This window comes from Dothidotthia symphoricarpi, assembly GCF_010015815.1.
Source record: "Dothidotthia symphoricarpi CBS 119687 unplaced genomic scaffold P153scaffold_16, whole genome shotgun sequence".
NCBI lineage: Eukaryota > Fungi > Ascomycota > Dothideomycetes > Pleosporales > Dothidotthiaceae > Dothidotthia > Dothidotthia symphoricarpi.
In genome coordinates this window covers 455,748-475,622 of record NW_022985023.1, presented here as the reverse complement: position 1 = coordinate 475,622, position 19,875 = coordinate 455,748, and the positions used below count along the sequence as shown (strand labels likewise).

The 19,875-nt window shown below is 52.6% G+C and overlaps 8 protein-coding genes across 8 annotated transcripts; 3 read left to right on the top strand and 5 right to left on the bottom strand.

Annotated features, from left to right (window-relative positions):
- Positions 1 to 170: 170 nt before the first annotated feature.
- On the bottom strand, positions 171 to 1,404 carry P153DRAFT_407148 (uncharacterized protein; the record flags this gene model as incomplete). The annotated part of the gene is made up of 4 exons (XM_033672039.1): positions 171 to 418; positions 470 to 775; positions 823 to 1,071; positions 1,255 to 1,404. The coding sequence occupies 4 exons, from the start codon at positions 1,402 to 1,404 to the stop codon at positions 365 to 367; spliced, it is 759 nt and encodes a 252-aa protein (XP_033521241.1). The 3' UTR covers positions 171 to 364.
- Positions 1,405 to 2,694: 1,290 nt separating this feature from the next.
- On the top strand, positions 2,695 to 4,563 carry P153DRAFT_296908 (uncharacterized protein; the record flags this gene model as incomplete). The annotated part of the gene is made up of 2 exons (XM_033664121.1): positions 2,695 to 2,735; positions 3,123 to 4,563. 2 exons carry the CDS (start codon positions 2,695 to 2,697, stop codon positions 4,561 to 4,563), a joined length of 1,482 nt encoding a protein of 493 aa, XP_033521240.1.
- A 1,319-nt stretch (positions 4,564 to 5,882) lies between these two features.
- Positions 5,883 to 7,649, bottom strand: P153DRAFT_71341 (glycoside hydrolase family 132 protein). The gene is made up of 4 exons (XM_033673361.1): positions 7,593 to 7,649; positions 6,575 to 7,537; positions 6,123 to 6,526; positions 5,883 to 6,069 (listed from the first exon to the last, which is right to left on the bottom strand). The coding sequence occupies exons 2-4, from the start codon at positions 7,488 to 7,490 to the stop codon at positions 6,019 to 6,021; spliced, it is 1,371 nt and encodes a 456-aa protein (XP_033521239.1). The 5' UTR covers positions 7,491 to 7,537; positions 7,593 to 7,649; the 3' UTR covers positions 5,883 to 6,018.
- A 639-nt stretch (positions 7,650 to 8,288) lies between these two features.
- On the bottom strand, positions 8,289 to 11,618 carry P153DRAFT_398936 (FCH-domain-containing protein). The gene is made up of 6 exons (XM_033671686.1): positions 11,267 to 11,618; positions 11,181 to 11,207; positions 10,891 to 11,075; positions 10,496 to 10,838; positions 10,368 to 10,448; positions 8,289 to 10,320 (listed from the first exon to the last, which is right to left on the bottom strand). The coding sequence occupies exons 1-6, from the start codon at positions 11,306 to 11,308 to the stop codon at positions 8,707 to 8,709; spliced, it is 2,292 nt and encodes a 763-aa protein (XP_033521238.1). The 5' UTR covers positions 11,309 to 11,618; the 3' UTR covers positions 8,289 to 8,706.
- P153DRAFT_368883 (P-loop containing nucleoside triphosphate hydrolase protein) lies at positions 11,619 to 13,868 on the top strand. The gene is made up of 5 exons (XM_033668636.1): positions 11,619 to 12,234; positions 12,311 to 12,793; positions 12,841 to 13,078; positions 13,127 to 13,327; positions 13,378 to 13,868. The coding sequence occupies exons 1-5, from the start codon at positions 11,987 to 11,989 to the stop codon at positions 13,663 to 13,665; spliced, it is 1,458 nt and encodes a 485-aa protein (XP_033521237.1). The 5' UTR covers positions 11,619 to 11,986; the 3' UTR covers positions 13,666 to 13,868.
- P153DRAFT_321618 (uncharacterized protein) lies at positions 13,651 to 14,963 on the bottom strand. Its single transcript, XM_033665149.1, has 2 exons — positions 14,381 to 14,963; positions 13,651 to 14,290 (listed from the first exon to the last, which is right to left on the bottom strand). The coding sequence occupies exons 1-2, from the start codon at positions 14,691 to 14,693 to the stop codon at positions 13,923 to 13,925; spliced, it is 681 nt and encodes a 226-aa protein (XP_033521236.1). The 5' UTR covers positions 14,694 to 14,963; the 3' UTR covers positions 13,651 to 13,922.
- Positions 14,964 to 15,551: 588 nt separating this feature from the next.
- P153DRAFT_368880 (glycosyltransferase family 62 protein) lies at positions 15,552 to 17,067 on the bottom strand. The gene is made up of 2 exons (XM_033668635.1): positions 15,747 to 17,067; positions 15,552 to 15,681 (listed from the first exon to the last, which is right to left on the bottom strand). Exons 1-2 carry the CDS (start codon positions 16,830 to 16,832, stop codon positions 15,661 to 15,663), a joined length of 1,107 nt encoding a protein of 368 aa, XP_033521235.1. The 5' UTR covers positions 16,833 to 17,067; the 3' UTR covers positions 15,552 to 15,660.
- Positions 17,068 to 17,155: 88 nt separating this feature from the next.
- P153DRAFT_71275 (uncharacterized protein) lies at positions 17,156 to 19,314 on the top strand. Its single transcript, XM_033673360.1, has 3 exons — positions 17,156 to 17,532; positions 17,579 to 19,099; positions 19,146 to 19,314. The coding sequence occupies exons 1-3, from the start codon at positions 17,287 to 17,289 to the stop codon at positions 19,146 to 19,148; spliced, it is 1,770 nt and encodes a 589-aa protein (XP_033521234.1). The 5' UTR covers positions 17,156 to 17,286; the 3' UTR covers positions 19,149 to 19,314.
- Positions 19,315 to 19,875: the final 561 nt, after the last annotated feature.

Sequence of the window (19,875 nt, the reverse complement as noted above, 5' to 3'; positions counted from 1 at the left end):
GATAGGACCATTGTGGAATGAGGCTGTTCAACAAAGGTTTCAACTGCTTAAAACTGTAGTGCCGTCACATAGTCCTCAGCGATGGGTAGAAACACGACAGCAAAAGTATTTTTCTGGGTTTGTTTTGTCTTCTCTGGAATTGAACCGCTTTTGTGGACGTATCGCTCAGTTCTGAGTGCTGCTTTGGAAACGAGGATGGGAGCGTGGGAATCCGTGTTTCCCCCTAAGCCAATCATTCGAAGAGTCTGCAAATTATGCTGATACGCCCAGTCGAAGCAAGCATCGAAGACATCCGACTCGGGTCTGACTCGACTCCCCTCGTAGCGATATATCGTCCACGGAAGTATAGGTCTTGTTGAAGGTTTCAGCTTGTCCAACTAAGCTCATAACCATAGACCGTACGACGAAGAAGCTCATCCTGAAGAAAGTCAGCTCGTCACTGGAATTAAACAGTTTCAAATCGACTCACACCTGGATCTTCCTCGAACATAACCTTGTCCATGATCTTCTCGAATGTCTTGGTGACAGTGAAGCCCGATTCTCGAGCTAGATCAAAGAATGCCAAGTCTTTCTCAAGAAGCCATGGGCGATATGGTGTGAAGAAGACGTAGGCTCTCGAGGCAGCTGACTTCTTTAGAGTAAGCTGCACAGTCTTGACCAGCTTTTCGTGCTCAGAATGGTTGAACAGAAGATCCGCCAATATGAGTGTGTCAAATCCTTTCTCGTTTGATAGATGCTTCATTAGCTCCTCAACAGGTGCCCCCCACAGATAACCCTGGGCTACAGTCAGTGACGTTGTATGCGGTGAGCAAGTTCACTGACCTCAGCAACAATGGTTCGAGGTTGGGGTAGCAGATCACAGTGATCGATGTTGTACCGTAAATTTTCAATCAGCTCAGCATCAGGATAATCCGTTACCACCACTTGAGAGGCTCCATTTAGAGCACAGACGAGGCTGGGAAGTCCAGCCCCAGCGCCAAGTTCGAGTACCGTCTTGCCGTTTACGAGTTCTTCTGATTTCTCTTCCAGATATGCCGATATTGTTCGTCCTGCGTTCCATAGAAAATGTCCCTAGCCACGTCAGTTTCCGTGTCGAACCCCCCGTGACACCGTCGAAACCAGAAAGATTACAGTGAAAACGTGGAGTCGACAAGAGAACAGCCTTTCAAAGCCTTCCAGAACATGCTAAGAAAAACACATGACGAAGAAATGGTCCTTGCTTTTCCTTGATATCTGGGATGAATTGGTTCTTACCCACAATGGATTATGCCCAACCAACCGCACGTTGAGTTGCTTTCCAGAAAGCAGCTGGTGAGAAGCACTGGTTGCCTGTTTTTCTGGTTCGTAGTAATCAGCAGGCTCCTGAAAGAGGTCCAAGCCACCCTCGTCAGCCTCTGAAACCATCGCGAAAGGTAAGTTGTGACGAAGATGGTGGCTTGGCAGGTGTTGCAGATTTTGGGCGAGCCACAATCAGCCACTTTTAGCCACTTGGCCTGTGCACCAATCACGTCACGTGTCTATCATCCTAACGAAGTGCAGCAGCAACAGTTCGTGAACATTCGCCCCGGAAGAATCTTGTTTAGCACTCGCATGAGACTACATGAGCAGGCTCAAGTTGCTTTGCAACTGCTTGCATCTCTAAGGGCCGTTGAGAATATCTAGCCCTGCTGACAACAGGGAGGGACGGACCGCTGACTGACGACTGTTTCGCCGCTGCCTAGCCTTCCCAGATGAACGTTGGAACAAAAACGTCAGTCGCTGTCGTTGACCATCAAAACCTTCTTGTTGGCCTCTGGGACTGTAGCATCGCGCACCTAACTGGACTTCTGTTGACTCCGCGAAGTCTCCACGCGCTCCGCTAAACAGACTGTCGTCGCGTAGCGCAGGGGCCTTCCGTGGTCGAGTATCAGACACGCTTGCCAGACCGCGCTCCTTGTTTCTTAATATTTCCGGCGCTTCACGCTTCTTATATCTTGAGTGCTCTTCTCCCTCAATACACTTCTCTTACCCAAAAGCCGTTTCCAAACACCCTAGCCTATTTTCATACACCCTAAGCTGTTTACGGTCAAACTTGCTCAACGCTAACGAAACTCACGGAAGAGCTTATGGGCGGGTATCACGATTCACCAAGCAGAGATATTACCAATCGATCCTTCTGCGGGCTACAGCACCCGACCGACTCGGTTCTGTTCAACTTGCGAGGTGTCAACACAACAGAAGAACAGCCCGACCTGTTCGCGTGGGCTGGCCCCCTACTCACGTGCTTCCGGCGACTACCACTTACTTGCGTCTATCACACGTAACCATCAGGGTAATCGAGGCCAAGTTTCCAGTATCAAGACCTTCAGCCACACGGGAACTGGACCCTTTGCGCCTTGCACAAGCCCGACCTGGTCCGAGCAAGCTCTACTTTTGCCCCCGGACTGTTACAACAGGCCATATTCGAGCCCAGTCGATCGCTTCGCCGTACGACCACGTCGTTCGCCTGGGGTACATCGCCAATATAGTGGGACACGGGACACGCCACCGAGCCCCTCCGCATTCCTTTTCACGTGCGCTGTGCGCCGCGAGCTCGAACACACGCTCACCTCCGCCACCAACCCTGCTTACTTGTAACAATTACACGGTCGGCCGGTACTGGTCGAGTTGCTGCGGATTGAGCAAGTTTCGCTGTTGTCGTCTTAGCCCCGCAACATGTGGGCCGAAGTAAATGGAGAACGCAAGAAGGTCGCTTGGTACGTTTCTCTCAGTTCAATTCTCACCGACCTACACCATGTTCATCTCTTCTTCAAATTCTGGAATCATGTCCGTAGTCATGATACAAACATCAAGATATTTCATCAGCGAATCCGTCAACAGGCGCTCGCTTAGTTGGATTGATTGAAACAATGTGGAAGTGACATCTTGAGTTATCGACGCTTGACGGAACGTAGCGATATTTTGCTCGCATATTGTTCGAAACAATGCAATCTTTCATGATGCATCTACTGACGTTCATACAGCGGCCCATGCATCCGAGGACATCGCTCTTCAAAATGCGACCACAGGGATCGAGTGCTCGTCGAGGTTCGAAAACCTGGTCGGCCATTGAGCAGCTGTCCGCATCCTAGTGGATCGTGTAGCTGCGAGCGTATTGTCATCAACTACACCATCCCAAAGTCCTCAGAATGCGCTTGTCCGTCAGAGCGCGCATCGCCGGCGACTGCACCTGTTGCTGGCAACAGTCGAATCGAGAAGAATAGAAGAAAATCTACTGCGATCAACCCTTTGTCTCTGGAGAGAGCCATGAAAGCCAGTCAAGACACCGAGACCGATACTTCATCGCTCACTCAGACACCAACCGACATGAGCAACAGTATCGAAGCATCACCTCCATCCAGTGCAAGCTCTACTCCTCGCCTACTCCCTGCTCAAAAAGAGAGTGTTTCTAGTTGTTGTAAGCCGAAGCCTGTACAGCAGCCCGTTGCAAAAGGAGGGTGTTGTGGCAGCAAACCCAAGCAACAGCCAGCGCCAGCGCCAGTCAAGTCTTGTTGTGGTGGTTCGAAATCTCAAGCGAACGTGGCCGTCACTGGTCAACCTAGCAGCACTCAGCAGTTTGGGCAACAATTTCAATTTCAGCTACAACCTCAATTCCAGAATCCACAGTTTCAAGGCTTTCCACAACAAACATCTGCACAACCATCATACCCGTTCGGTCTTGGCGCACCAATATACAACCATGCAGCGGCAGCATATCAGCAACCACCTTCGATGTCAATGAGTCCCACAATACATGGTCCTATACTCCAGCTTGTTCCCGAGCAGCATATGGGCCAGCACGCTCCTGAACACAATTGTCATTGCGGCGAATCATGTAGCTGCTTCGGATGTGCAGCCCATCCCAACAACGCTACTATGATGGAATACGTACGGCTTATGGCTCAGTTCCAGTATACCGGCGGGTTTGGGACTATGGCGCCACCTCTGTACGACGTACCTGCCTACCCTCACCAAGCCAGGATCGGAGCTAAAGCTGGTCAACCCATGGCCTTCAACCAGCTTCCTCAAAATCTTCAGGCACCTTTTTCAGCACAGATGGCCTTTCAGGCAAGCATGAACTTGTCAACAATATCGAGCGCTCCATTACCAGTTTCTGAGCCTTGGCAACAATCCTCGATTTCGACTATATCCGCGCCTGAAACTCAGTTCCTTCACGCAAACACGTCAAACCGGATACCAGCTTCGGCCAATGCTCAGCTTGTCCTAAAGGCGGAGGAATCACTAGCGACCCCTGTTGCGAAGAGTTCAAATGACGGCAACGAGGAAGAAACCGATACATTGTCACCCTCTTCGTTTTTCTGGAACCAGATGGTCCTGCCCAGCTGCAGCGACGCCACGGGTACCTGCCAATGTGGTGATGGCTGTGAGTGTGTTGGCTGCCTCACACATGGTGGTCATAACGGCGTTCCCCTCGAAACTTCGGCGATCAACGAACACGACGCTTTCCCCGATTTCATTGCGCATGGTAACCTGAACCTGGATGACTCGACACACTTTTTGAACTTCAACACGGCTCCAACCTGAGACTTGTCACGGCATTCAATCGAGAATATCTCGAGACTACTCGCGCTTACTCTGATATGGTCAATTCATCTGGGCTGACAAGTCGCACGAACTGTGTTATAAACACAGACTTGCAAACCCGATTGTGTATTCTATTTGCTTAACTCAGTTACAATGTTTATGCTTTTTTTGCATCTGCATATACCCCCAAGGATCCATGCTACCTCCCTAGATGGGTTTATGGCACAGTTATCTGGACTAAGCGCCAACTACCTCCTGTCGCATCTACACCAAAAGTTTTATCTCGGCGGAAGCGCACCTGCCAACACCCCATGACGGCATTTTCCACGTGGACGTCGTGCCTACTTATCACACGGACGCGGGAAAAAGAGGTTTGTGCTAGTTTATGGATTATGGAACACAGCATGTATGCTTGAGTGCTCAAGTATGGCTTTGTAGTAGCCATGACACTGTATATAAATTTCACTGCTTTAGGCAGCTGGCATGAAGGGACATGGTAGTTCTTGTTCGGATTCAAATATAAACACCATATCAGATAAATGAACACCGTGCCGTATCTCTTTTAGTACGACGTGAGGGGATGTATGTGCAACAGGCGAAACATTCCCCTGAAGTTTCGCTAATACAAGGTGTCATACTGACCACAGCTAATCTTGAGGTAGTTGGTATGTTTCGTGATACTGAACAAACTCCATGTAGCAACTATGAAGTGCCTACAGAACGATACATCTGCAGTGCACATAGACTATTGTCAGACGACAAGAACACTCACGAGTCATCACCATAGTAAATGCATAGCAGAGAAAGGAGTTTAAAGGTTTGATACCGTCCATCCATCACAAGTAGAGTATCGGTCGTGAAGTAAAATCCGAAAATTGACCAGTCTCCAATAAGTGACCCAGAGCCCATCCACCTTTTCCCTCGAAGATCATAGAAAAGAAGAAAAAGACACACCAGCACCATGCTTTCCACCCATCATGTATCCTCCACGTCCAAAGAACCTTCCCATTTGACATTCCATTTGAGAAGAAGACTCGTAGGCAGAAGAACAAGGCTGAAAAACATACGGTGGCTAGCCGTCGAAGGGGTATATTCAAATGAAAAGAGAGAAAATAGGGAGTCATACTAACAGATCTCGAGAGCTCGACAGCGGAAGAAAGAGTAACCATAATCGTTGAGAGCATCTAAGAGATGTCCGCATAAGAGATGCCGATGAATCGAAAAGAGTTGTAGTCGTTTCGAGAATCGAAAACTCCTCCAAAAAAGTCGTCGAGATCTGTACGATAGAAAGGCCTGTCTTCTTGCTGGTGAGCTTTTCAATATGAGAAAGTATTGACCGTATCGCGTCTACTTGAGACACTTGATTTGAAAATGTAGCTGAAGGTGTCGTGAGACCCAAAATCTACACAAAATCGAAAAAGGAAATAGATCGGAGGGCCTGGATCGTGGCGGTGTCTAGTCGTCGGTGAGAACCAGGGTGAGGGTGCCTTCAGCTTTGATGGCAGCCTGGGAAGGTAGAAGGTCAGCATAGTCTGATCTAAAACTCCTATCTGACTTACCGTGCAACCCCGACCTCTGTCATACCAGCATTCATCGGCTTGGCAGTACTGATCGGTAGACTTCATGTACCTACAAGGGCTAACGACGTTGTCGCCCGCGAAGGTGATGGAGTAATCGAGAGGCTCTCCCTTGTTTAGCTCGTTTTGCTTCAAGCTAGAAAAGCCCATGTTCATGTTGATGTCATCCCAGGATGTTCCGAAGATAGCAGGCCCCCAGTTGCCTTTGTTCTTACCATCTACGCCCCAGGTACAAGCCTGGCTCTCGGGAACACCCTGCTTGTTGATATAGTAGTGGGCTGATGTAGCTTTACCTTCCCAGAAGAAGTACTTGGCTTGGTCGGGGTTGGCCAGGAAACCGGTCTCGCCAGGGCCGACAGTGAGCGGGAAGACCATAGACTCGGTCCCTTTGGAAAGTTAGTAGTCTGTGGACAGGTTCGAGTGGATCAGTTCACCTGGATAGTCAGTGCGGCAGATTGATACCGACTGAGAGAGTTTGTTCTCTACCTTGACAGTCATGTTCTGAGAGCCTTTACCGCAGAGCGTCTTGCCGAGTGCACCATCTGCCATCTCCAGAAGACCGTTGTCATTACAGTATAATCCGCCGACAGTCTGACCAGTTCTGCCCTGCTTGGTGGGGAAGGAGAGCTTGAGGTAAGGATTGGGGCAGCCATACGAACAGAACGTGCCAGGTTCGCAGCAAGAGCCGTCGTTACATGAGCCGTGCACGACGGTCCTAATGTCATCGAAGCCATCGTTACCACGGTAGACTGGGTCTTGAATACCCGACCAGCCTCCCAAGCCCTCATGCCAGAGAGGCATTGCGCCATATCCGTAGGGAAATTCATTGCAGGGAAGCTTGTTGTTGGGGAACTTGACGTCACACTCGGAGCAATTTCCATCATGATCAACCAGTTCCGCGGCCGTCTTCGGGAAATAGGCTGGCTGCGGTGCAGAAACAGACTCGGGTGTCGCACTCGGGGCGGCTTGAAGCGACGATTGGGCAGCCGAAGAGACGGGTTCCTGCGTCTGGGACTTGAACTCCTGCACGGACGACTGAGACTTGGGCTCGTCTGGGACTGGTACAGCCGTCGGAAACGTTACGGGGCCATTCGTCGAAGTTGATAGAATGCCATCGCCTCCCCAAACGAGAGTGCCGTTAGCGATACCTTGACGCACCTCTTCCTCTGAGATGGGATGACCATTGAGCTCGTACACGACCACAGTCTCGACAGAAGTAGGGGCGTAAACAATCACATCGGGGTGAGCGATGCGTCGATCAACCCTGTGAGCATGATGGTGCACTTGCGCATGAGGCTTTGCAACAGACGCTGCAGCAGTCGCCACCAAGACAGCAATATGCAGCTTCATGGTCGATTGTTGCTTCTACACGAGTGTTGGTAAGAGGTTGCTAGTAACTGTACTCACGGTCAGTCAGTGACTCAAGCGAGCATGAGACAATCAATCACTTGCCTCGCTGGTACGTACAGGCAGGCACTAACACGAAGGCTTCGGGCGCTACAAATACGTTGGATGACGCGGTGCGCTTGACCTGTGTTGACGTAGTTTGTTGTTCTGTGGGGCGTGCCTGGAATGGAAGGAGCAAAGAAAGTATACTGGCGATACTAAGGAGTGGATTGGAGATAGGTCTCAAGATGGAGGAGCGGAAGAATGAACGCAGCCGTGAGCCACGACTGAACGGAAGATTGTCTTGTTCTGTCGCAGTGTGAGTTGCAGTGAGAAGGTGAAGAGATGGAGAGTCCCAAGTGGGTGTTTGTTGTGCGTGTACTGATGCCAAGCCCAGGGTCTGATTAGTGGTCTGCTCTGTTTGCAGAGGAAATTGAAGTGAAGGAGGAAATGAGATTGAAATGACGTAAGAAGCGAGTACACAGCGCAAATAGAGTGAGCAACGCGAGCCACGTTTAGACACGCGTACAGTAGACAGTAGTAACAAAACAATGAACGAGTGAGGAGAGCAGCTAGATTAGAGAAACGCTAGAAGCGAGAAGGAAAGACACTCCAGCCTATGCTAGCAGAAAAGAATACTATATCCAATATTGGCTTGTATTACTGAAGTATTAGCATACAGTTCACCAGCAGGTTCTAGAGCAATAGACTGTGCTACCTGTGTACGCGGACACAGATCGCATAGCCCCTCACGCATAATCTCCCGCTACACCCACGTATACAACTCACCCCAAGCGACGGTTCGTTAACCGCTCGTGCTTTGCCTAACCCTGCTCTTACTACAGTTTCGACCACCAGCTATGTTCCATTGAGTGGGTTATTGTGTTCATGGTAGGATTATGATGTGATGTGATGAAATGAGGTGAGATACGATGGTGCTGCGTGAAGATGAAGATGAACGAGAAAACAACCCCTCGCTAGCAGCTATCTAGGACTTTGTCGACATACAGTTCAATGTTGCAAGATTCAATCAAGACGTACCTGAGCACACACGAACCATAGTTTCCGTATGTAAATTCCATTCAACCGCAATGATGATATTTTGCCCTAAACGCTTCAAATGCATGCAAACAAGGAATCAAAAAAGGCTCATATCCTTCACGACCGTCAAGCAGGAAGTCTACACCTGATGAAGATAGTTCGCGGGGACACTTCGCACCACTCCATTCTTTTCGACGTCGGCCCACCCGTCGCCCGAATCCAAATTGATGAGTACAAATCGTTCACCTTCTGTCATTGAATGTTCCGCATCGCTTTGCGCGTTGTATTGGTACAGAGCCTCGACGTATTTCAGTTTCTTTGCGCCACGCTTGGGTGCCACAGCCGGACCCTTCTTCTTGCCAAGCGCGGAAGAAGAAGCGGCAGCGTGGAGGTTGGTCGTTGATGCTGACGAGGCAGAGTATGTCGAGTCAGGGCGGTTTGAAGAGAGTGTCGATGCGGTTGTAGGCGGTGTCGCGGCCAGAACCTCAACATACGCAGCAGGTACAAGGCCTTCGTTGGAGCCGACACGGACTCGCATCCAGCCGGTACCGTCTGTGTAGTCGTATGTGAGTGACCGGTCGATAAGATATCGGAACATGGGGGACATATTGGCGGAAGACCTACCGTCGGGTTCCAGAATAGTGATTTCCCTTCCCTCGGGGATAGACAATTCGCCCTCTCCATTCTCCTGGTAAGAATACAACATCCTGCCCTTGAGTTCTGGTGATGCTGGCGTCGAAGAGCCTAGTTCATCATCGGTTTTGACGTATTGTGCAGGCGGTGGCGCAACAATACGGTTCCTCTTAGGCGCCGGCGCTATTACCTTCTTTTCCGCTACTGGCTCTTCCACAGTTGGGGAGATTCCTCCAGAAATGGACCTATGTGCTGTTGCAGAGTAGCCCGAGCTGAGAGTGTTCATCGAGTTGACCGTGTCGCTTCTGGCTAAGCGCGGCATATCAGAATTAGAGGCTGTCGCGGCGCCATTCGTTGGTGTCACGGTTTGAGCAGCCTTTTGCCGCTCTTCCTTCAGCTTCTTCTTTCCCTCTTTGGTCTGTTCGCCTGGACAGTCTGCTGGCACTTTCAGTTCGCACTTGCTGTGGCAGGTGTAACCGCAGTCTTTGCAGTCGAATCCTTTCGCAGACAACCCCCATATCCGATCACCGCACAAGTTGCAGTTGGTAGGTATTTTGAACGTCTGGGACTTGAAGTTGTGGTTTCTCGCGCCGATGCTGAGATCGCCTACAACTGAGGTGATGGTAGACACCTCAACTTCTGCGCTGACCTTTTGCCGCTCGACTTCATGCATGACCTCTTGGATAGCAAACACAGCTCGAACCACGTCCACTTCATCTCTTTTGTCTTTTCCTTCTCGTATATTGCGCCGTACAGTCTTTGCGTTTTCTACTTCTTTGCGCTTCTTTTCTAGTTGCTGTCGGTAATCTCCAAGCGAAGCTTTTGTCTTGGTCAGAACATTGCGAAGGAACACTGCTGCAGCATCGTCTGTTGCAAGATTTCCATCGTCCAACCATACCGGACTAGGCTCGAATTGGAAGTCTCCGGGTTCCTGCCATGGACCAGCGTTGTGACGTACAAACATCATGGAGTCGAGCAAGGGATTGTTGCGCGGGATCTCAGACGAGAGGTGCTTCATGAATTCTGTACTTCGCGTGAGAGTCTGCGTCTCGATATTTGCAGCAAGAGACCATATCGAGTTCAACTTGTTAACTCGTGTCTCGGAAAGGTCTTGTAAGCTCTACAATCATATCAGTACCTGTCTTCCATGCTGGAAAGTGTTCTTACGTCTAGAAGCTCAGGAACATACGAGTGGTAGTACAGTTCCTTTTGCTTGTTTGTAACGTTGATATTGATGATATAGGTGTTCTGTCGAGGTCAATATTGCATCGAGTCGCAATCGCTACCAGGCATACCTTGATGTTTCGCATTTCAACCTGCTGCTGCTCAAAGGCGTTCCGCGCCTTTCCCTTGCCATGGTCGAATGCGCTGTCGACCTTCTTTCGGCCTTTCTCCACGTCCTGGCAAACGCTGTCGTATTTGCCCTTCATCTTGCGCAGGTCTGCATACTGGCTGTCACGCTCCTTCTCAAGCTTTGAAGCGTAGTCGCTGTGAAGCTTGCGTATTTCCTCGTATCGTCCAGCCAAGGTCTTGAGTGGATCGGCGAGTTGGGTGACCAGGGCTCCCGCGAATTGTTCGTGTTCTGAAGCGCGAGACTCCAGGGTGCTCAACTGCACACCCCATGTTGTCATGGACGCGCTATGAAGCCAGTCGTAAGCTGAAGTCGCTACCAAATAAGTCGTCATCGTACCTCTCGAGCGAGCCTGGGGTGACAGTAGGCGTGTCACCGACGCTCAGACTGCTCACTTTCCGCGATTTCTTTTCATAGTATTTCTTGGCCAGGGCACTGAGCTTGCCCGAGTACTCCTTCTCTATGGCACTTCTTTCTCGGTAGAATTGCTGGATGTCGTCCAGCCAGGATATGCCGCCGGAGACCTGCAGTCTCGTGGATTAGCACTCGAACGGAAGGCGCGGCAGGTGATGCCAGGGGCGCGGTCGCGTATGTGTTTTCAGGGCATGGAGGGCGAATTGGGGACGTACCCAGGCGTTGACGTTCTTGTAGCCGTCCTGCGAATTGTCCGTGTCAGTCGACAGCCTGAGGTTGGTGGAATCTAGGGTCCAGGTACCTTCAACTCCGCGCCGAACTGGGGCGCGATGTCGAGCTCCATAGTTAGGCAAGGACGTGGGTAAAGAGCTAGTAGAGAGACGATTGGCGCCCTGGCATGGAGAGAGCAGGACTCTGGAAGAGCGGCTGTGAAGGAGTGCGCGGACTCTTGTTGGCGTCGTGTTCGTTCCAAGGTTGCCCAATAGTGGGGCTCTGAGGGCTGACAGACGGGCAGTGCGCCGAGAAGGGAAGTCGGGATCTCTGCCGCAGTCTCCTGCTATGCTGGGTACGGGTATGGATATTTAGAGTCTACACGCGCGCTTGGTACCGTCTGTTGACAGTGTCCGCCCATGACATCAACAATATGCGGTGTTGGATGGAGCAGCGCATCCGCATCTCGGACGCGACTGCTGTTCACGCACGTCACCAGAAGAGGCTAGCGCCTCGGCCACGCCTGCCGCCTCGAGTTCCCCGCCCTGGAGCTCTGTTTCGCGTTGCTTTGACGTTCAAATCAACACCCTGACACTTTTCTTTCACTCACGCGCGCTTCCTTTGGGCCAGTCTCAAGTTTGCGCTGAGAATAGCATTCACGCGCGATTGCTCCAGCCCACGCTCCCTAAAAGCTTGGAGGGCCCCACCGGACGTCGCTTTATTTGCGTCCACCACAACAGGCATCCCACCACGGACGTCGACTGCCGCCCTTGACACGCCCAAATCTCAGTCGCATATCTAAAGACTCGTCATGTCTGAAGCTCCCAAGGATGCGGTCGCGCAGGCCCCCGAAGATGCAGCTGCGCAGGCCCCAGTAGGCTCAGTCGCACAGGTCCCCGAAGATTCACTCGCACAGGCCCAGGTCGATGGCAGCGGCGAGCCAGCGAATGGCTCTGCTTTGGCTGAGACTGAGTACAAGGTCGAGGTGAAGCTTGCGGATCTGCAGGCGGACCCCAACAACCCTCTGTTCTCGGCCAAGTCCTTTGAGGAGCTCAAGCTGTGAGTTGTCCACCTCCAGTCTGGCAGAGGAAGCCAGGGAGGATAGCCATGAGCAAGCGAAAGCTGACCCTTACAGATCTCAGGAGCTTCTCCAGGGCCTCCGCCACATGAACTTCCGCAAACCGTCCAAGATCCAGGAGAAAGCTCTGCCTCTTCTCCTGCTCGACCCGCCTACGAACATGATCGCCCAGTCGCAATCGGGTACTGGCAAGACCGCGGCCTTCTCCCTGAACATTTTGTCGCGCATCGACCTTAGTCTGGTGCAACCTCAAGCATTGGTCCTCGCGCCCAGCCGAGAGCTGGCAAGACAAATTTTGGGAGTGATTCAGCACATGGGTCAGCACATGGAAGGCTTGAAAACTCTTGCTGCCATTCCCGACCCGACCAGGAGGGGACAAAAGTTTGACGCGCATGTTCTCGTCGGCACACCAGGAACGGCAACAGACATGCTCAGAAGGCGTCTGATAAACCAAGCCAATATCAAAATCTTGGTGCTGGACGAAGCGGACAACATGTTGGACCAGCAAGGTCTTGGCGAGCAGTGCACTCGTGTCAAGAGGTACTATCGCTTGACGACCATGCTACGGCTGATGCTGACTATTGTAGTATGCTGCCAAAGGAGACTCAGACTGTCCTCTTCTCTGCTACATTCCCTCCAAACGTCATCAGCTACGCCAACCGGTTCGCACCAAACGCAAACGTGCTGACTCTGGCACACGAGGACCTTACTATCGAGGGCATCAAGCAGTTGTACATCGACATTGATAAGGACAACGACAAATACGCGACACTACTCAAGTTCTACGGTCTCATGACACAGGCATCATCCATCATCTTCGTGCGGGTAGGTAGTCATTCAATGCGCTCTGGGTTCCGTAGCTAATAGAATCAGACGCGAAGAACCGCCGAAGAACTCGAACGCCGTATGATAGCAGAGGGCCACAAGGTTGCCCAGCTTAGTGGTGCATTGGAGGGTCCTGAGCGTGATCGTGTCATTGATCAATTCCGATCTGGAGAAGCCAAGGTGCTCATCACAACAAACGTTCTTGCCCGTGGTATCGATGTGCAGTCGGTGACTATGGTCATCAACTACGTAAGTTTGAGGTGATTTTGCTTTGGGGCTCAGGTGCTGACTAGTCATAGGATGTCCCAACCATGGCCAATGGCAGAGATGCAGACCCAGAGACCTACCTCCACCGCATCGGTCGCACGGGTCGATTCGGCCGTGTTGGTGTTGCCCTCACATTCGTTCACGACAAGGCGAGTTGGCAGCAACTCCATGACATTGCGAGTTACTTCAAGACGGACCTCCACCCGATTGATACGAGTGATTGGGACAATGTCGAGGACATGATCCAGACTATTATCAAGAGCTCCAGGGCTGGCAAGAGCACGGAAGAGATGACGGAGATGGTTACCAAGGGGTCATAGAAAGATTCTGACCGCGGCCGTACATGCGAGGATTACAACACAGCGTGCTTACAACGGCTGTATGCGCGATCAGCGCGCTGATGATTGCAATGCCTCTGCTCTACCCGCGACAAACGAGCATATAGTAGGAGGAACAATGTTCTACAAAATAGACGGAGCATATGAAGCAATGAGACGAGATGAGATACCCATCAAACCCGTCCCCACCTTGTTTTTCACCCGTGACATGTTCCCCTAACCAAACCTCCCCTCCATCATCACGTCTCGAACGCCATCGGCGCAGTCGCCAATATAATCACCAAACTACTCACTATCAACACCCCGCTCACAACACTGACCACCAATATACTCCCCCTGCTCGCAGGGAACTTTCCCCGTATCACGTAGTGCTGCGCTTCGAAGTAGCGGTGAAACCCAATCACTAGCACGAGGATGCTGATGCCGAGGAACGTGGCGCCGAGCGGCTTGCCCAGTTGCCGCAGTTTGGCCTTTGGGGAGGTCGTGGAAGAGGAGGAGTTATCCGGCGAAGAAGAGATCGAGGTATTAAGGCGGAAGAGTTGTGTGATTGCGATGCCGATGCTAGCGAAGGAGAGGGAGGTGCGGAGCCAGGCTAGGTAAGTGCGCTCTGGTTTCGCGTTAGTATAAATCCTTCTTGTTCTTCTTCTTTCCGTGTATAGATAAATCCCACAAGATACAAAACAAAGATACGACGTACCCAACGCCAAATGATCCCGCGCAACACTCCCCTTATTCTCCAACTCCACACTCCCGTACTTCTCCCACGTCGCGCGCCACCAACCCCCCTCCTTGCGCTCCGTCGCTGCGGCCTCGCGCTCTGCGCGCTCCCGTCGCGTGTCATCCGTCTGCATTGCCGAGCCGTTTGCATGCGGCTGGTCGGGTGATATGGCGTTGTAGTCTTTTGCCGAGGAGTGCGTGGATGCGATCATGGGGCGAGTTTCGTCTGTCGTGTTTGAAGAGGGTGTGGGGTCGCGGTCGGCGGAGGTGCGTTTGCGGGGGGCGGCGTCCATGGCTGAATGATTCTCGCGGGGATTGCCTTTCGTGGTAGGAGTTAGGAATAGGGATTTGTGTCGTAGGTGAGGTGATGGTTGATCGTGGTTCTCGGATGGTCGATCGGTTGGTCGGGTCGGCGGGTTGTGCGGTTCAGGGTCGGTTTAGGTCGTTACGCTGTTATGAGGATGGGGAGGAGTGGTTTACGCGTGCTTGCGCTTGGTCTGGAGCCTGAGCGTTGTGGAGACATGGTTGTTCCCCAATGGATATCGTAGCGTATGGGTTTGCGCCGTCCGGGCTGGATCTAAAAACGCGTGCTGGTGTGGGGCGGTGGCGCGAGATCTATGCGGGAGCGGGAGACGGTGCGTGTCTGACTGGTGGATGGTATCCCCACGATGTTAGCCTCGCTTGTACCGTAACCATGTACACACCCTGCATCTGATGAGGAATTGTGGGATTGAGTTGCTGGCGAATGCAGATATTGAATCTCGAACTCAGCCTGTTATGAATTCAATAATTCTCTGGGAGCCAAACTTTGGGCGACACCAGGCTGTACCAGTACTTATCCTGTACCAATACTCATTCATCGCGAACCCAACTCGACGCAGAACTAACCATGGAACCCACCACCAGCACCATCACCACCCCACGAACCGAAACTCACGAAGTATCCTCACGGCTGCAATGGTCTATCTTTGACTCTCCATCGTCAACGCATATTGATTCGCACTGGAAAAGCATGAAGATCTGTTACAGGAGGAGGATTGAGATAGCGCGGGGTAGAATGAGTAAGTAAACAGATAAATAGAATACTCTGACACGATTTTCCCAAACTCACCAGCAGAGCTATCGATGATACCCGAAAAAACACGCTTTGTAGTCCAATTGAAAAAAGGCGTCTCCATTGCTCATGACTGCAGTAGTATAAGAGATATATCGTCCATGTGAACGCCGCCCAATGACCGCCGTACAAACAAAGCCAACAGTCTATTCGTTATAGTGGTATACCTGCGTACGTGTCAGTGAACAGCTCTTGGGTGTGTAGGATGTGTGTGCAGGATGTGTGTGCTTACAAGGTAATTTGGTAACCCAAAGCTGTCCCAATTCAGGCGCTTTGCCATCCTCGCAAAGCCCTCCGTCTCGATGAGGTGGTAGAATGAGAAGGGGGGAAACATGGCCCCATCCCGATGCACCTCCGCCTTGACCAGCAATGTCGCTCCACCCACACCATCGAGCTTGATTTTTGCAGTGGGATCTGCGCCCGCATCGTACATCATGGCCATCAAGCTGCGATATGTCGGCATTTCTGCATACCCCTCAAGCAGGATGTCATCTTTGCCCATCTTGTCACCCAGCTGTTGCGCCGTGGGGCTGTCGATCCAGTTGTTGTAGTCGTAGGGGCGGACGCTGTTGGCCTTCTTGCCATCGTCGTAGTATCGCTGGAAGCAGTTGGGCGCAATGATGGGTACGTCGTAGGCGGCGAGATCTTGGATCAGAGTGGGCGGGGTCTCGACAATGTCGCCGTCCATCCATAGCACCCAGGACGTGGTGGGGCCCATTGTTGTGAAGAGCAGCGAGTTGCGCGCCTTCGCCATGGCTGCACGACGCGCCTTCTGGTTCTCCATCTTATGGCGCTCCTTCTCGTCCTGCGATTGCAGCGGAGACTCGGTGTCCTGGCGCAGAATGGACACGGCGGCGAAGCGCTTGGACTTGGGTCCAGCTTGGATCTTTGCGACTTGCACCTGCAGAGCAGCGTATGCGGCGTTCCCTTCTTTCGTCTTCGGTATGATGAAGCCCAGCGAGATAAGGTTGTGGGGGTAGCTGAGGTGCAGGATGTTGTCCCAGTACTCCTGGTAGAAACGCGCCAGGGGTGTCAGGATGAGGACCGTCTCGCTGTTTTCTATGGGCGTCCGCGACGTCGTCAGGTTGTTCATGTAGTAGTGGACGACGGGCGGCGCGGCCGGGGGAGCGTTGGCCTTGGACTTGCGGAAGGGCATCGAGGGCGGGGACAGCGGATTGGAGGCCGTCTCTGTGCCGCCGCGGGCCTTGGCGATCGAGGGACCATCGCCGCCGGAGAAGAAGAAGACGAAGAAGCCTATGCAGAGGATGGCGGCGAGGACAATGGTGATGGGGTTCGAGCGTCGGAACGAGCGTGACATGTTGGCGGGAGGACGAGGAGAGCAGGCGAACCGCAGCTGCCGAGACTGAGATGGTCTACCAGGGGTGCATCAGAAGAAGGAAAAAGCGCTGGTGGTGAGGGTGCGCGGTCGCGGTCCGGCGCAGGGAGGAGCGAGATGTGGCCAAGCGGGCGAGACGGCGTCGACAGACACAGGAACCAGCCGCACAGCGTTGGGCGAGTCAAGCAGGGCAGATGCTATGGTACGGCGGGAGGATGGCCCTCGATGCTTGGACGGGCACGTGTCAGGAGGGCTTGCGTGTCTGTGGGCGGTTGCTCTTGCCTCTGGTCTCCCATCTCCCATCGCCCATCTGCCACAGCTACCATCCACGCTTAGTCAGCTCGACTTTTAGAGCTCGTGAGGCTCAAAGTCCTGACCTCATGGATCGCTTCAACACCACGCGCTACCGCCACCATGCTCAATTGACCCTCGACCAATGTCTCCACTGGTCGCGCGACAATGGCCACTTCAGAGGGGCGCGCAGGCTGCTGTCCGCACCTTGTATCGCCCACGACCGCTTCCCCAGCATGCAGTCGCTGTGACACTACGATCCTATGCGGAGAAGAAGTCGTTTAGAAAGAAGCAAACGGTTTTTATAAAGAAATCGGTTACAGATGATAGTGGATGTCACGTCACCCCCACCAACAGTGCCATCATCATCCCTACTTTTGTCACCGATATTGTGAGGAAGCCAACATCTCAACCCCGACACTCGCTTACCTTCACAGCAACCTAACAACGTCGTGTACCACATCAATCCGGTTCTCCCCCAACGCTGGCTCACCGAGACCTTCGCTGTATTTTTGGTGACTCCGTCTTTCGTGCCATGGCTTCACGAGGACAAAACTTTCCTTGAGCGAGCTGTCCGTAAGCTCTACAGATCTAATACGCCAAAGCTGAGTGCTGTGGAACGATCAAGCTTCAGGGTGAACGTCCTCTGCGCCGTCGTTGACAAGCTACCTGCAGGGAGGCATCTGAAAGAAGCCGGTTTATTCAACGAAGAGCCATCGCGACGTACTAGGCAGCCACCCGTCTCCGAGGCTGGCTTCGAGGGCATTGCTTATGCGACACTGCCCGCCGATTCTTCTGTACCAATCACTACACAATCGCCCTCCGAAACGGGCGCCATTGACTTCACCTGGTTAGGACGAACGGCCAACTCTGGCTACTATGCCGACACTTTGCGATTGCCCCTGGCCAACACTGTCTTCCAGACTGGTACTCTCTCCACTATGACCCTCTCAACCTGGAGTCTACCTGCGAAGAGCAATCAACTCGTCTTGGACTCGAAAGTGAACGTCTCATACCATACCGTCAAAGTGGCTGGACGAAATGTGATTAACAGGGTGGTCACTGCTCTCAGCATTCCCCTGATACCCTTGACCCTCCCTCGCCAAGTCGAAGGATGCATGGGTAATATCATCCGTCAACTCATTGGCCCCGATGAGATACCCATCACGGCTTCCTCGGAGCTTGAGCAGGTCGTTCCGCAATTTTTCAAGTCCCGAGGCGAGCCCGCGCAGGCAACCAGCGCTTGGGCTCTGGTCATGTCAGCTTCTATACGAGCGAAAGTGTATCGCAAAACAAGAAGACTTCTCGCCAAGAACCTGACTTCAAGCGAGAAAGGACCAGACAAGATTGATGAGGATCTCTGGGATCGTCTTTGGAAAACCGATCCGCCCATGTGGAACTCTTTAGTATCCGCGGCACTTGCAGAAGGTGCGCGTCTCCACCGGGTGCTAAGTGGCGGAGGCGGGTGGGGGAAGAAGGCAGGTTTGTTGTCACTGGATCCTGTTCCCGTGACCGATGGTGCGAGTGAGGATTCGACAAGTACGGCAGACGGTTCTGGGGGCCTTGCATCAGTTCTGACCCCTGTTGTGCGGGATGGGGATTGGATGCAGTTCTTCATCTCGCCTACGCCAGCCGCCAAGTCAGAAGCCTCCGAGCTCAACGACCTCGATGAACTCGCACAGGCGTCGGAGACTGGGTTATGGGCCTGGGAACTCGGCTGCATTCCTAGCACCATGGACTCGCTCCCAGGAGGCTCGTGGCAGCACGCTACTCCTTCCGATAAAAAGAAAGTCATCGCCTTCCAGGGCAGCTTCGGTGCCTTGACAGAGAAGGGGTTGACAATGACGCGTCGCTTTAAGAAATCGAAAGAAGACGAGATGCAGGTGGTTGGGGCAACGATGGTTGACGTGCCCTTTTCGCGCTTCTCGGCCGTGAGGCTGGAAAAGAATCTGGACAATGTACGTCTTCCTAGTGAAGATTAGCCTTGTATTCTAATTTCACAAGTAGTCGAGACGTGATGCAAAGACCGTGTTGACTACAATGACTGATAGAAATTCAACCCGTGAACGGCTTTTCGTGCACCCGTACCCGAGTTTACTCAGACTTCCTCGTGGCATTGCTAACCTCCCAAAGCGAGTGTACAACAAAGAAGCTGGTGTTGACACTGTGGGCTCCACCGATACGACGAAGAAGGCAAAAAGGAGGAGAAGACTACCTATCCGTAAATTCGCTACAATGTACTCGAGAAAAGCCACACATTCAACCGACGCCGAAAACCTACTACCAATCCGTAAACTCACATCCACACCAGCCTCCCCATCCCACATCGCAACCGACAGCTATCTCCAAAGCAGCAGAATCATCGCCCGCCTAACAAACGAACACCGCGCCATCATGCACGAGATCCGGCACCGCCAACGCCAACCATTTCGCCTCACGAAACGCGCAGTCCGGGATCCAAAAACCAGCAGCCGCCTCTCGCGTCGGCAGGACCGCGTTATCAGGCGCTTTGTTGCGAGAGGGCAGAACCGCAGAATGCCAACGCGCATAATTCGACAGATACCCAGGCTACGACAGGTTCGGCATCTGGTGGTTAGACACCGGTTCTCGCGTCGCCGGAACCGTGAACAGCGGAGGGCGCTGCGTGAGGTTGTTGTACGGCAGGTTGTTGACCAGAGGGTGAGGCCTGGGAAGGATGGTGCGCTGCGGACGTTTTGGGCGAGGAGGAGGGAGA